At 43.3% G+C, this 14,603-nt stretch overlaps 2 protein-coding genes across 2 annotated transcripts; both read right to left on the reverse strand.

Moving 5' to 3' along the window:
• Window positions 1-1,616: 1,616 nt before the first annotated feature.
• tsen2 (TSEN2 tRNA splicing endonuclease subunit) lies at window positions 1,617-8,415 on the reverse strand. Its single transcript, XM_069678677.1, has 12 exons — window positions 8,049-8,415; window positions 7,762-7,828; window positions 7,632-7,671; window positions 6,733-6,996; window positions 6,258-6,417; window positions 5,627-5,701; window positions 5,384-5,434; window positions 3,922-4,066; window positions 3,670-3,706; window positions 3,375-3,486; window positions 3,212-3,301; window positions 1,617-2,033 (listed from the first exon to the last, which is right to left on the reverse strand). The coding sequence occupies exons 1-12, from the start codon at window positions 8,217-8,219 to the stop codon at window positions 1,974-1,976; spliced, it is 1,272 nt and encodes a 423-aa protein (XP_069534778.1). The 5' UTR covers window positions 8,220-8,415; the 3' UTR covers window positions 1,617-1,973.
• Window positions 8,416-10,982: 2,567 nt separating this feature from the next.
• Window positions 10,983-12,719, reverse strand: LOC138606552 (MKRN2 opposite strand protein-like). Its single transcript, XM_069679018.1, has 4 exons — window positions 12,517-12,719; window positions 12,296-12,345; window positions 11,620-11,788; window positions 10,983-11,217 (listed from the first exon to the last, which is right to left on the reverse strand). The coding sequence occupies exons 1-4, from the start codon at window positions 12,717-12,719 to the stop codon at window positions 10,983-10,985; spliced, it is 657 nt and encodes a 218-aa protein (XP_069535119.1).
• Window positions 12,720-14,603: the final 1,884 nt, after the last annotated feature.

The following is a 14,603-nucleotide window of genomic DNA, read 5'->3' on the forward strand; positions in this document are numbered from 1 at the left end:
GCCGCTTCTCCTTCGTGTCGAAAGGAAACAGTTGAGGTGGTTCGGGCATCTGGTTAGGTTGCCTCCTGGGCGCCTCCCTTTGGAGGTTTTCCAGGCACGTCCAACTGGGAGGAGACCCCGGGGCAGACCCAGAGCTCACTGGAGGGATTATATATCCAGTCTGGCCTGGGAACGCCTCGGAATCCCCTTGGAGGAACTGGAAAATGTTGCTGGGGAAAAGGACGCTTGGGTCACCTTGCTGAGTAGGCTGCCACCGCGACCCGGCCCCGGATAAGCGGAAGATAATGGATGGATGGATGGAAGGACTTATTCTGTAGTCTGAAGACTCCGTCATATATTTCATATATTAAATCTGGTCTGTATTGAAATGTCACAGATTGCAGCCATACCATGCATATAGTGAGTCTGAAAGTAAAATGACCTTTGTTATACTATTCTGTTCTATCCACTGTAGTGCCTCTACAATTGTCAACAAGTATACTGTATTTACTGTAAGATAATCTGGTGTTCTTACATTGATATTCATTTCTAGTTCTGGTATAGTAAAAGCCAATCCAGTTGTTCTGGAGGTTTTTTGATCTGAATGACATTACATACAAGATTTATTTACTGTTCTTAGTCTTTGATCTACTACATCTGCCCATTTTCCTTTTTTCCTATTTATTTCCTTTTGTATAAAAATCCAAATTCACCATATGGGCGTTACTGGGTAAGGCACTGTGGGACAGCATGCTTTCCTGTGTAATCCCATTTCTTTTGCACTCTAAAGCAGCCCAAACAAAACAATCTTTCTTTGCCTTCTCACTCTCCCAACTAGGTCTAAGGGCCTCAAACGTCGGATGGTCTTCTTCCTCATCGTCTTGTACATTTACCCAGTAATTTAGCATGACTTGCGATCTCTCCCAGGATCCCTCAGAGCTTATAGCAAATGTTGTAGCCATCATTTCAGCTTTATCTTCATTTGATATTGCCGTCTCTACTCCAGCTTTCAAGACTGGGTATCGCCATTCGAACTCCCCTCATCTTCCTAATCATTCCCCATACATTACTAATAGTTGATTGTGGGTTGCCTGTAATTTTTTAATTTCTTTCTCTAATGACTGCCCTGCATTCCTCTGTCCACCACTGCTTTTTTATTCATTTTCCCTTTGCTTCTTTGCTGTGTTTTTCATTTCCTGACAGTTTGGACGACAGCTTCCAGTTACTATACTGAACAAAAATATAAACATAAGTCCATCCAGCCATCCATTATCTTCTGCTTAGCCTCGGCTGGGTCGCGGTGGCAGCAGGCTCAAGAGGTGCCCAGAAAACCTCCAAAGGGAGGCGGCCAGGAGGATCCTAATCGGATGCCCGAACCACCTCAAATGGCTCCTTTCGACATGAAGGAGAAGCGGCTCTACTCGTAAGTCCTCCTAAAAGTTTTTGCTCGTATTTTTAACAAGTTTAGATAAATCATCTACGATATAAGACGTTTCCTTTGCATACAAATGCTCAAATTGACTGATTGTATCTGAATAATGGACAAGTAACTGATTAACTGACACGAGGTGACTCAGTAACCCTCAGTAACTAGCTGAAACTGAAAAAAACAAACATGTCGACGGTTTGAGGTGCTGAGTTTGTATTAAAACAGGTTCAATGTTTGTTTCAATGTCTGTTTGAGAGACATCAGACTGTGTGTGTGACTGTACATCTTTGATTTATCAATGTGATGGAAGTTCAGCTCCTGTTTGACCTCTTAAAAAAACAGGACACTTCATCGACGGATCTGAACTTCAAACTCACTGAGAAACAGAAGCCAACCAGCTGCTGCGTTCAAGGACACTCTGACATCTGAGCTTTCACACACAGTCAGTCTCTTCGTGACGTCCATGTTGTCTTTTTGTCTCTAAATTGTTCATGGAAACATAATTTGATCCTCTTTTTACATTTGTCTGCTGTCCCTTTGTGACGTCATCAGTCTCCGAGGTCAGTCAGATGTCGTCCTGCTCCACTCGCTCTCTGGAGGAAACCCACCTGCTGACGATCACTTCCTGTTGAGAAAACACATCTTCACTGTTTCCTGTCCTGATTGATCAAACTTCATTAGCACTAAATATATCCAGGACAATCCTCACAGGTGTTTGAATGAAACATGACCACAACTTATTTATGCAAACAAAAGATTCATGTTTTCAAAACTTCAACAGCAGCTGTTTTTTTACGGTTTAATGATTCTTTATGGACAGTTATTAAAGTCAGTAATTAGCAGGTTGATCACCATTAAGAGCCATCTTAAGCTGCAGTGCTGATGTTGTATATATACAGTTTTTGTCTTATATTTCTCAGTGCCACTTTGATCTTTTTTTTATTTCATTAAATGACAATCACGAAGATTTCAGTTTCTTTCTCTTGGACGCCCCCTAATGGTGATATACGGTAATTGCGGGAGCACACTTCCCTAATTTAACCAGACATCGACTGTCAGACTTCCTCACTTTCCTTTTCAGACTGTTTGCTTCATCTGAGCGTCGAGTTTGTTTCTTCTTCTTTGGATTTTCACTTCTTGTTGAAGTTGTATCTGTAGTCATCCATCTTTTCTTTGTTTGTTCAGCCATAGTAGATTACTGTTTACTCGCAACACTTGCAGAGAGAGGAAAAGCAGCCGCTTAGCTCCACCTACCCTCTCTGGCAGACCAACCACTGCTGGCTGATGGGAAACATGTCACTAACTGGGCGCCGCTTGGGGTTTGTTCCGCCAATGTCACCACAGACAGCCAGTCCATAATAATACTATATACTGCAAATGCTCAGGCTTTCATCAGTGGGTCATAGGCTCAATCACCATTGTGTTACCTCATTCAGATTGAGACTTAATATTTATTAACATGAAAATCTTCCAGATTATCACCTTAACACAGGGAAGGACGTAGAATGTTTATCCACCCTGTCGTCAGAACATGTTCACTTCTGGCTCCAAAAAACATGTAGAAATACGACGTTTGCGTTTCATGTATTAACGTGAGGAACAGTCTACACTTTGCACCACACAGATGGGATGGATATATTCTGTCCTACAGCCAGTGGTTTAACTCTTCAAAACCTGAAAATATTCTGCAGAAAAAGTTGTAAAACTGCAACTCTGTGAAGTTTCTGTTGATCAAAGTTTCTTCAAAATGAAAATTGTTAAAACATTTTCTTCAGGTCAACAAATTATATTCCTGTCTCTTACCTGAACCATCAGTGTGCTCAGGCACACAGGTGAGTCCAGCTCAGCTTCTGATAGGTCGGCTGGATAGATGATGTAACACAACATCAGCTCCTGTAGAACAAACAATGAAAATAATAAGCAGTCAGAATCCGAGCTGATCCGACAGAGTCTGACGCCTTGTTACCTTGGAGACGTTGGAGGTGATCCTGCTGAGAGCCGCCAGAGAGCGCCAGGAAAACGGACGCAATGCTGTGCCCCTGAACTCATCATCCACCCGCTCAATTACCACCGAATAACTACAGGAAGAGAAGAGGGACAATCTGTGAAATTGACTTTGTTTCACTACTTCAGAAAGAAATTATTACCGTATAATAACAAACAGTTTTGGACAGAGAGGATTTATTTGAACAGGGTTAAGATGTGTGTGTGTGTGTGTGTGTGTGTGTGTGTGTGTGTGTGTGTGTGTGTGTGTGTGTTACCTGGCGTGGTAGAAAGGGGGCCCTTTCCTGTACAACACTGAAAACAGACAGAAAAAGTAAATCCTATAAAAAGAGACGTCACAAAAAACATACTAAAATTTTTCTGTTCAGCCTCTGCCTCCTGCGTTCTGATGATTGGCAGCTGTCAATCACATGTTGTCAAATGATCAAAGTTTCAGTGGTCATGGCCATCCTCCTTCTAAACTTGGATATTTGTGGGTGTCTGTGGTTGTGCGTGCACGTGTCTCTTACTGAGGTCGACTCCGTACTTGGCCCCGCCCCCAACTTTAGGGACCCACCCCCTGCTTCGAAAGTGCTGATAGGCAGCGAAAGAGCTGATGAAGTCGGGCCGCAGGGAACGGAACTTCCTCCACAGCTGGAGGATTGACAGGGGCTCCTGACCAATCACAGGACAAGACATGTATGAGGTCATCTTCGGTTCTCAGTCAGAAATGTTTTGTTTGGATTCACAGGAAATGTTTTCATTCATTCATCTATTTGTTACTTTGACACATTCACGTATTTATACAAAATTAAAAGAAAGTCAAACTGATTTTATTTTATATTTTTTTAACCGCAGACTGCAGACAAGACGTGACTGTGGCCTCTGGGTCTGAAAAGTGAAGTCAATGCAGCCTTGCCTTTAACCTTAATTCTTTCTAATGTCCAGCAGGGGCGACGCCACTGTTTGTAAAAAGAAGTCTGATTCTATAGAAGTCTACGAGAAAATGGTCCTCCTTCTCTCGTGATTTATTCCCTCAGTAAACTTTGTCCGAATGAGTTTATGGTCTCGATCTTTAGTTTCAAGTCTTCTTCAAACAGCATGATGTTCATTTAGTCATTTAGTCATTTATGGTGTAACTTAAAGTAAATGAGATGACTGCCTGTGAATGACAAGTCGCCACAAAGCGACCCGATTACCACGATAGAGATGTTATAATGATGATGCACCATGTCTGTGGTCGACTCACCCTTGATTACACATCTATTAGCACGCTAATGACCTACAGAGGCTTATATTTCTAGCTCCTTCTAGCCTTTTGGATGAGAGGTGAAACGTTTTCAAGAACTTCAACCAAGTCCCCCAAAAAGCCAAAGTCAAGGCTTCAAAGGGAGGTTCATCGTCCAATATATTTATTTATCTTTATTTCTCCTGTGAGGAACTTTCGGTTTGTGTAGATTTTGGCGCCCCCTGTGGACAAAGCCGTACCTCCCATCTCTTTGCTGATTTTGCCCTGTAAATGCTCAAGTTTAAGATTTTAACAAAAAACCTGCTTCCTTCAACAGTCACATGTAACACTCACAAATGTAAACAAAGGCAGCGTGCAGTAAATCACTTCGTCTGATACCTCCCCCCCCCGCCAGCAGTTTGAGGCCTTAAAAATAAACTAAATAATCAATCTTGTCGCTGATGGTCTGGTTTGTTTTTGTCGCTCATATAGAGTCATCAGAATTCATTTCAGTCTGTTTCATAACCAGCGAAAATCTCCTCACAGGAGCTTTAAGCAGGAAAAAGCTCTTGAGATTAAAAATCTCTTTTTCAAGAGTGTCCTGGCCAAAACAAGCTGCATCTACAGGTGAGCTAAACACCTGAGAGAGTCATTATTTAGGTTATCAGAGCCCCACTGTATTTATGTACAGTCTTTGGTTCACAGTTTCCTTTAAAAAGGTAAATAAGACTACAGGTTAACTGAACAAACAGACAGACAGATACCTGGTTCAGGTAGACAGACAGGCAGCCCAGGCTGTAGACCAGGAAGAAGGCCTGTAGATACAGACAGACAGTCACTTGCTGTCCAGGTACAGGTCAGATCAAACATTCAGAACAGTTTACTTTCTCATCCTGCATCCTTCTTCATTTAACAGTAGCTAAGGTTCATGGGTAATGTAGTGTTTATAGACAGAAGGAAGCTGATTGTTTCTGTGTAAATGAACAATGTGTGTGCCGACGTGTTACCTCCTCCAGACTGAGCTGCAGGTTCTCTGTGAGAGAGAGCGGAGAACGTCGTACCTCCCTGACCCCCTCACACACCTGTGGACACACACATACACACACAAAAATACACACATTAAAAGGACATTAAAAGACATGGCAGCCATGTTGGAAATCAAACAGCTAAGCTCTCTGGGTTCATTCGATCTTTGATCCATCAATTATTTTTGGTTTCTGTTGCAGGGAGATGTCTTATTAATTGATGGATTAATGAGGGAGCTGCTGCTGTTCAATGGTTGGGATCAGATTCAGTGTGAGATGAAGACTTAGTAACTCATGGATATAGTGATGTCACTTATCCAATCAGAGGCTGCAGATTTATCGACGTGTCCTGCTGCCTTCAGGCGTCTGCACTGACTCCACCAACTGAATAATCTTCAGTCGCAGCTTTAAAAAAACTCTTGTTTTTTTTAATTGCTTCCCATCATTAGAAATGTGTCTACTTTACAGTCTAGATGTGGAATTATGTATTTGTATGTATTTATCATTGAGCATTAAGAGGTTGTAACTATAGCCGATGTGTTCGTCCTCAAACATGTAACTTTTCCCACCATAATGTCAAAAGTAAAGATGCCTCTGAAGCCTGAAGACTCACCTCACTGTCAGAGACCACCAGGACAAAACCAGGACCTGGAACCAAAGGATCTGGAGCAGGGTCAGAGTCAGAGTCAGAGGTGGGGTCAGAGTTGGAGTCAGAGTCCTGGTCTGAGCTGGGGTCAGGGTCCTGGTCCGGGTTTAGGTCTTGAGGCTCCAACCTGAATGTTAAAATAGAGTTCATCATGGTTTAATGTTTTCACTCACAGAAGGAAAAGACTTAAGGTGAGTGACAGAGACTGTGTGTCTGAATGTGCCGTGCATCACAACAGAACTGTGTCTCAACTGTGTCTTTTAATACCTGTACCTTTTTTGTGATTATAAACAAGCCGAGTTCAGCTGAACACCAAACTACAAATAAAACAGTGTCAAGTTTAAGAGTCTAATTTGTGAGTTTTACGTAAAAACACAGTTTAACAAAGTTGTCTGTTTTTTCAATGGAGTCTGGTGACAGAGAAGAGAACAATTGACTCTACCTGCTGCTTCTCTTTGCCTCTGGCTCAACCTCTGACCCCAGCCGCAGCCTCTTTGTTTGGGTACAGACTCCACCCTCTGCTCCTGGCTCCTCCACCTTCTCCTCCTCCTCCCTCCTCTGTCCGTTCTCCCCTCCTTTCACCTCCCTCCTCACCTCCTCCATCTCTACCGGCTTAGAGACTCTGAGCAAGGTTTGATTTATAGTGTCTTCATCCAATCCCTGAGCAGAGAGAGCTGAGCCCGCCCACCTGAGGAGCTCATCGTACCTGCAGGAGGAAGAGGAACAGAGGAGGAGATAAGAGGAGAAGGAGAGGAGGAGGAAAAGAGAACGAGGCTGAGGAGAGTAGAGGAGAAGAAGAGAAGGTATGAGGAGAGGTGAAGGGGAAGAGAAGAAGAAGAGGAGAAGGAGCAGGAGAGATAGAGAAGGAAAGAAGCAGGAGGAGAAGCAGGGGAGGAGGAAGAAAGGAAGAAAAGGAGGAGAACAAGAGCAGGGGGGAGGAAGTGGATAGAAAGAGAAGAGGAGAAGAGCGGAAGAGGAGGGGAAAAGGACAGGGTGAAGAGGAGGAGGGAGAGCAGTAGAGAAGGACAAGAAAAGAAGCAGGAGCAGGGGAGGAAGAGAAGAAAACGATGATGAGGAGTTTGAGGAGGAAAAGAGTAGGAAGAGGGAGAAGAGGAAGAGGAGGAAGAGACGATGGAGCAGGAGAGGGGAAACAAGAGCAGGATTTGGGGGAGAGGTGGAAAAGAAGAAAGGAAGGAGGAGGAGGTGGGGAGGTGGAGGAGAAAGAAGAAGAGCAGTGAGAGAGTTAGGAAGAAGAGAAGAGTAGGAGGAGGAAGAGGCTCATCTCAATATGACTGATGTGTGATGTCATCATGTAAACTGACAGGATGTGATGTCACTGACCTGGACTGTGAGATGACAGGTAACAACAATCCTTCATGTTCTGTAACAGAAACAGAAAGCAGCTGACTGCAGCTAACAGCACTGATTGGACCAGACTGATGATGATGTCATAACGTAGATGTAAACTCACGCTCCCATTGGTCAGAGATACTGTGGTCTGGTCTGGCTCTGGACAGGATACCTTTTCCGAAATAACCCTGAAACAAAACAAAACCTATTCAGCCTGAGAGACGAACCTCAGGGCAAAATAACCAATGTAATCATGCTTAATTTAGCATTAATTTAGACCTGGTTCAACCCGAGTTGGATTAACTCAGACCTGGTTTTACGTGCTGTGGATTAAACTGGGCCTTAAATATATTAATATAGCGTGGATTAACTCTGACCAGGTTATATATAATGTGGATTAACTCAGACCTGATTGTGGATCTTCTGGATGTGGTCCGGATGACAGACCAGCACGTGCTGGTTGATGAGCTCCGCCCTGAAGTTGCTCCTCTCCTCCGGGCTGCGGCTCACCGGCAGCGGAGCCTCGTACTCTTCATACACCCGGGTGCGTCTCTTCGGAGCCCGAAACTCTGCCTGCATGCTGCCGGGACCGGCTCGGACCGAGTCAGCCCAGGTCGCACGTTTGGCAGTCCTCTGCTTTATCTGGACTCTGTTGATGTAAACTTGATGAACTGTTAGCCTGTAAATATGTTAGCCTAGCATTTAGCTCATTACCTTATTCTCTAATGGCACTGTTGGCACGTTAGCCTTTAAGCCTATTAACAGGCGCTCGTTTGAAGTTACATCAGTTACCTTCATTCATTCACAAACGCTCTGGTCGGGTTTGTTTTGATGAGGGACGCTGCGGTGTCACCCACGCTGTGTCCGACTGGAACTTTCGGCCTCCTCCTATGGTTCCGCCCTCAGTTTCGACAATGGTAGGGTGAAGTCTTCCAAGTTTTTTTCAGCAGCAGCACAGAAGTCTGTAAGAATCAACTTTAAATCATAGACAATATATTTGATCCTAAAGAGCAAAAACTTTCAGACTTCAGAGTCAGTGATACGACATTTATCAGCCGAAAAACTCCTTTGTGTGTTATGATCTGATTGGCTAGCAGTGATTGACACATTTCTGACATAAGATCAGTAAGAGCAACGACGTGTCCAAAGTCCATAAAAGTAACATGCTGTGGCTCGGAAGGTCATAGGTTCGATCCCCAACTCCCTCAGCCTACAAGTGTCCTTGGGCAAGACACTGAACCCCAAATTGCTCCCGGTGGTATTGCCAACGGGTATGAATGTGATATCTTATTGACAGTTGGCAACTTGGCGCCCCTCAGTGGTTGGTCCTCTGTACACAGCTGCATCTTCACATTCAATATCAAAAACGTGTTAATGCATTAATACTTTCAGCCTGTGATGTTGGAAGTATTCATATCAGTTAGTAAAAGTACAAATACCACGCCGTAAATAGTCTGTTACAAGTAGAAGTACTGCGTTTAATTTTTTTCTTCAGTATAAGTATGGACGTTTCAACAGGAAACAGTTCAGTTATTAAAAGTGCAAAATATTCATCTTTATCATTTTCTATCGTTCAATTATTACTCATGCAATCATGTCAAAGCAGGTTTTTAATGTTGGAGTTGTTTGAGGTGGAGCTCATTTTGAGATTGCGGCTAATGATTATTTACCTTCTGGATTAAAGTCCAGGTGAAATGAAAAATGTCATTTTAATCCTTTTAGATCACATCCCCGGAAATATTGTGCATTTATTTGACAATATAGGCCAAAAAAAATACAGAAAATCCGTTTCTTCTTATTCTTATATCAAAATCTGATCATTTTTTTCTTCCTGTAAAACAAAATATCACGTGTGCTTATGTAAGCTAGTACCAACCAATTTAAACCAATAATATCATGACATCCACCTGTCAATCAATCTGCAACATTTAGCCGCAGAGCACCAAGAACGCTCGGTCAGTTAGCTAGCTACTGCGCTGTGGAGAACGTCTGTCTACGCCCACTTCTCAACGATCAAATCAAATCCCTCTAATGATATGTCCCGCCTGCACGTCCTGTTTCATTTGGAAATACGTCACAATACGGAAGCTAGATACTCTCGAAATGTCGTTTCATCTCGACTTAAAGCTGCTTATTAATTTTTCTCTTAATAGATTGATCTTAAAAGTACTTGAAAATGGTTCAGAGGATCATTTGAGAAGCTGTAACTATGAAATGTATTTTTATTTTTATTTTTTACATGAAAATGACTTTAAGTAATGTTTCTGTAGACGTGGGGGGCAGCAGACAAAGCTCTGACTCTTTGCTTGGACTGAAAGAAGTGATACGTTGAAATCTGAAGCTGCTGATGATTTCAGTCCAGTGTGTGTTTGACGTCCTGATGACCGGTGTGCTTCTGTGTTGTGTTGGTGTGAGAGGAAAGACTCTGTGACACCTGGATCTCTTTATGGTTGACTAACGTTTATTCTGACATTCAAATATGAAAACAGACTCTCCATGCCAATGCTCCTGCCTGCTCTGGCTCCCGCACTGATAAGATAAATATACAAAAAGTAAGTTTGTTTAGTATGCAGCAACTAAATGACAGCAGCAAACAATTCATCAATTTATTGTCAGGTTGGGATAGACATAATGAGACTGCAGGAAACATAAATACAAACCAAAGAATACGAGAAATAATGGGAGGGATTGGTTTTCAAATTTGGCTGTAAGAAACGACATCGACCACTCCCTCAGGGGAACTGTACAAAAAGGGAGGGGGGGGGGGGGGCAAGAGGGGTTTGTACCACAGAAGAAGAAAACATGGAGAAGAGGAAATGTACTCTAAGTCATACTGTATCTATCCTGGAGCTTTGAGGTCCTTCTAGTAGAAATAAACTATAACCGGATAGATTTTATGTAATATTATCAACAAGAGCACAAGAGATAAAGACGTTACGAGTGCACCACTGAAGTGAGGAGTTGTTACATTGGGTAGTCTGAGTAAGGCATTTGATTTGTGATGGGTGTAGTGAACTAACTAACTAGTGAGCTAGTTAGAAGCTAACATGGCTAAAGCTATTCAGATGAGCTGAAACAAACTAGCGGCCTCACAACTACAGTCCTGAGGGCTGAAGCTCAGGACGTGGCCCCAACACTGACCCTTGCAGTACACCATACTTAACAGGAGAAAATGAAGTGCCAAAGTTGTTCAAAAAGACTACAGCACTTGTTGGATAGATGTTTTCAAATACTCAACTTTTATCAACCAAAAGATGCTGAGCCTTTCCAGTGTGAAAGAGAAAGGGAGAAGCCAAACAGACAAACTGTCAGTCCACATTGCTTCACTGCACTAAAACGGGCTCAACTGGTGACCTGTGTGTCCTCCTGTCTGTCCTCCTGTCTGTCCACCATGTAGTACTGGTGTCTCTGGATGTGTTCATACAGCGTGTTGTACTTGGAGACCCTCCTCATCCTCGGCAGGATGAAGCTGTGAGTGAAGGTCTCTCTGCTCAGAGAGCCCCGCCCCTCCGCTGCCAGGACGCTGTTCATGAACTGAAGACAGAAACTGAAGCAGTTATGGTCCTCCTCATGGAACCTGAGAGACAGACAGGTGGGCAGGAGAGACAGAGAGGGGGGGGGGACATGTTGACAGAAGTGATGGACAGGTGGGCAAGGAAGAAAGAGAGTGAGATAGGTGGGAAGGATATATAGTAAGGTGGAAGGGAGAGAGAGACAAAAATGAGGGTAGGAGAGACAGGTGTGGGGCAGGAGATACAAAGGGGAAAAGACAGACAGGTAGGTGGGAGGTGGAGGGATAGAGACGGACAATTGGCCGGGAGACACAGACACAAAATAAGAGACAGATGTGCAAGAGAGGGGGAGACATGTGGGCTGGAGAGACAGTGTGACCTGTGCCAGGTGTGACTCGTGTATGTGCCAGGTGTGAGTTGTACCTTTTCCAGGTGTGAAGTGCACCTGTGTAAGGTGTGAGGTGTACCTGTGCCAGGCAGGGTCCCACATGGGTCCGTCAGAGAAGCGGTCCAGATACTGGTCCCACTGAGCCAGCAGGTGGAACATGTCGGGTCGAACCAGAGGAACACTGACGCAGCGCTCCCACCCACTCTGATCTCTACGAACTCCACCACGAGTGTAGTTATACACAACCCCTACACACACACACACACACACACACACACACACACACACACACACACACACAAATCACCCACAGCCCACGCCTATGCTAGCAGCCTTGTGTATTAAGAATGTAGTGCTAACGTTAGCATACTAAAATGCTAACAATAACATTGCTTGAATGCTGATATTGAGCAGGTATAATGTTAATCATGTTGGTTATCTTAGTTTAATATGTAAACATGCATGTGCTATGAAGCAGTAAACACAGTAGAGTGCAGCTGAGGCTGATGGGAGTGTCATTAGTTCTGCAGGTTTTGGATATAAACAAAAGTGTTGTACACATTTAAATGTTGACCTGACGATTGAGCAAAATCACACGTGTCTATAATTCATCCTGAGGGGAAAATGAACACATGAATCACATTTCTTCACAATCAGTTTGTTGAGATTTTTTGTTTTTAAGAAAGTGGAAGACAGACGGACATTTGTCGACATCCAACTAAGGTGCAGCCTGACCTCTGACCCCTGAGTCCTACCTGTAGTGTTAGCGATGCCGGTGTGCAGATCTGACGTCCCATCAAACTCTCTGAGGAGTAAACACACACTCTGGTTAGACTGATCTCAACTGTGTAGACTGGGATTAACATAATACAAATAAAAATTGAATGAACAGCAACTGAAGATAGTATACATGTGAGTATTTACCTGTTTGAGTGTGTGTATACCTGTTGGTATTTACTTGTTTCAGTGTGTATACCTGTTGAGGTTGTCATGTGCCGGTGCCACCAGCAGGCAGCAGGAGGTCTTGTGTCCGTTGGTGAATGGGGAGGGGAGGCTGATCGGTGCCTCCTGCAGTCTGCTCCCCTTCAGTTCCTCCCCACAGCTCGGACACTCCTCCGGGACCGAGAAACAGAAGATCTCCTTCCGACAGTGACTCAGCCGAATCACACTCTGATCCATCTCCTCAAATCCTCACCTCCTCCTTTTACTCTTCACCCCCTGTCTTGATTCCTCCAGTCCTCCTTTTACTCCTGTTTTTACTCTTCCAGTGCTCCTTACTCCTTTTTTCCTCCTCTGCTCTGTATTTTACTCCTGTTTTTACTCTCCCTGTCCCCCGTCAATCCTGTTTTACTCCTCCAGCCCTTCTTTTTCTCCTCCTTTTCTTCCTCCAGTCCTTCTGTTACTCCGCTCTTTACTCCTCCTGTCCTCTTATTCTCCTCCTTTACTGCTCCTGTCCTCCTTTTACTTCCTAACTCCTCCTTTTACTCTTGTTATTAGTCCTCCAGTGCTCCTTTTCTCCTTCTGTCTTTCTTTTACTCGTCCTTTCAATCCTACTTTAACTCCTCAAATCTTCTGCTCCTCCTTTCTTCTCCCCTCTCACTCCTCATTGACTTGTTTTGTTCTTCTCTCCTCCTCTTTTCAGTTCTTCGTTGTCTGTCTCTTCTTCTTCGCTCCTCCTTCTCACACCTGGTTGCTATGTGACAGCCTATACAATGACTTCACTTCACGGCTCCGGCCTATCAGGTTGCAAGTGCCATCTGACAGACAGCCATGTGACCCGGGCTCACCTGTTCCTGCTTCAGTCTGAACAGGTGACCTTCGGACTGTGTTGGCAGTGTCGTCATGGAGACTGTCGATGATCTGCAGGGCGGAGTCCTAGTCGGTCTGAAGTTAAGAGCTTTCCGGAATAAATTATTGACACAGAAATAAAATAAAAACAAATAAAATAAAATGAGAGTAAAAAAATAAAAACCAACATGTAGAAAGCACCAAGTGCATAAAATCAAATGCATATTAAAAAGAGGAAACACTTCTGGCCTTCAGAGTAAAAGAAGGGAATTATAATATATCATAATATATATATTTTGTGCGTAGCTGGCTGCTACATCATGCAGCATGAATTTATTGCAGCATTTAATTTGTCTCTGCAGCTTTATATAAAAAACACAAACTAATAACTGATTCCTCCGACATGTTGAACTTGAGTACAGCATGAACCACAGATACCTTCAAAATAAAAGACTATCTGCAACTTTAAAGACCCTGTGATCTGGTTGGCTCAGCAGACAGACTGAATGTAGGCCAACACTTTTTCCATCTCAGCTGTCAAACTGTGTGAGTGTGTGTGTGTGTGTGCGTGTGTGCGTGTTTGACCTGTCAGATCAGGTGTGTGCAGACAGTCTGGGGACAATTGTCACGTGTGAAACAGTATCTTTATTATGTTTCAGCCTCACACGTGACCACATTGTGAAACATCACAGCGGAACATGTACATTAAATGTTAATTCAACTGAACTTATGGAAAGTTTACATTTTTCTTACGTCTTACTTATTACTTAAATTCTTTCAGTCACCATAACTACAGTATTTACTGATTACTGATACTCAGACACGTCTCATGACACAGCTGCTATCTTCACCATGGACACTGACAGTGATCAAACTGCCGTCCAATATGCTGAAAAACCTACACGATTTTGATATGTTAAGCAAACTTATACAGACTGCTCAATGCTCTAAATAATTTCACTTTTCTTCACTGCATCCGTAATTATCATCTAATTTATGTCCCTATTTACAAACTGAGAGTTGAATGCATCATATTGTATAAGACCTTCATATATTTGTAGTGTCTCTGTTCTGTGATGAGCTGGTATCTCTAAGTCATCATGTGCACAGTAAAAAAGCCCTGTTTTCAGCTTGGTGATGCCTTTCCAGTTAATCCAGGGGGAATAAGGGTCATGCATGAGGCATAATTTATCTCCAGTAGTTCAAGTTTTAGGGAGACTTCAGGGAGGTATGCTAATTTTAGTGTACCAGTTATTTAATTTAAGAAGTAGGAGA

The sequence above is a fragment of the Semicossyphus pulcher genome, unplaced genomic scaffold (assembly GCF_022749685.1).
Source record: "Semicossyphus pulcher isolate SPU_LCO1_2020_fin unplaced genomic scaffold, fSemPul1.0.p SCAF_3, whole genome shotgun sequence".
NCBI classification, from domain to species: domain Eukaryota; kingdom Metazoa; phylum Chordata; class Actinopteri; order Labriformes; family Labridae; genus Semicossyphus; species Semicossyphus pulcher.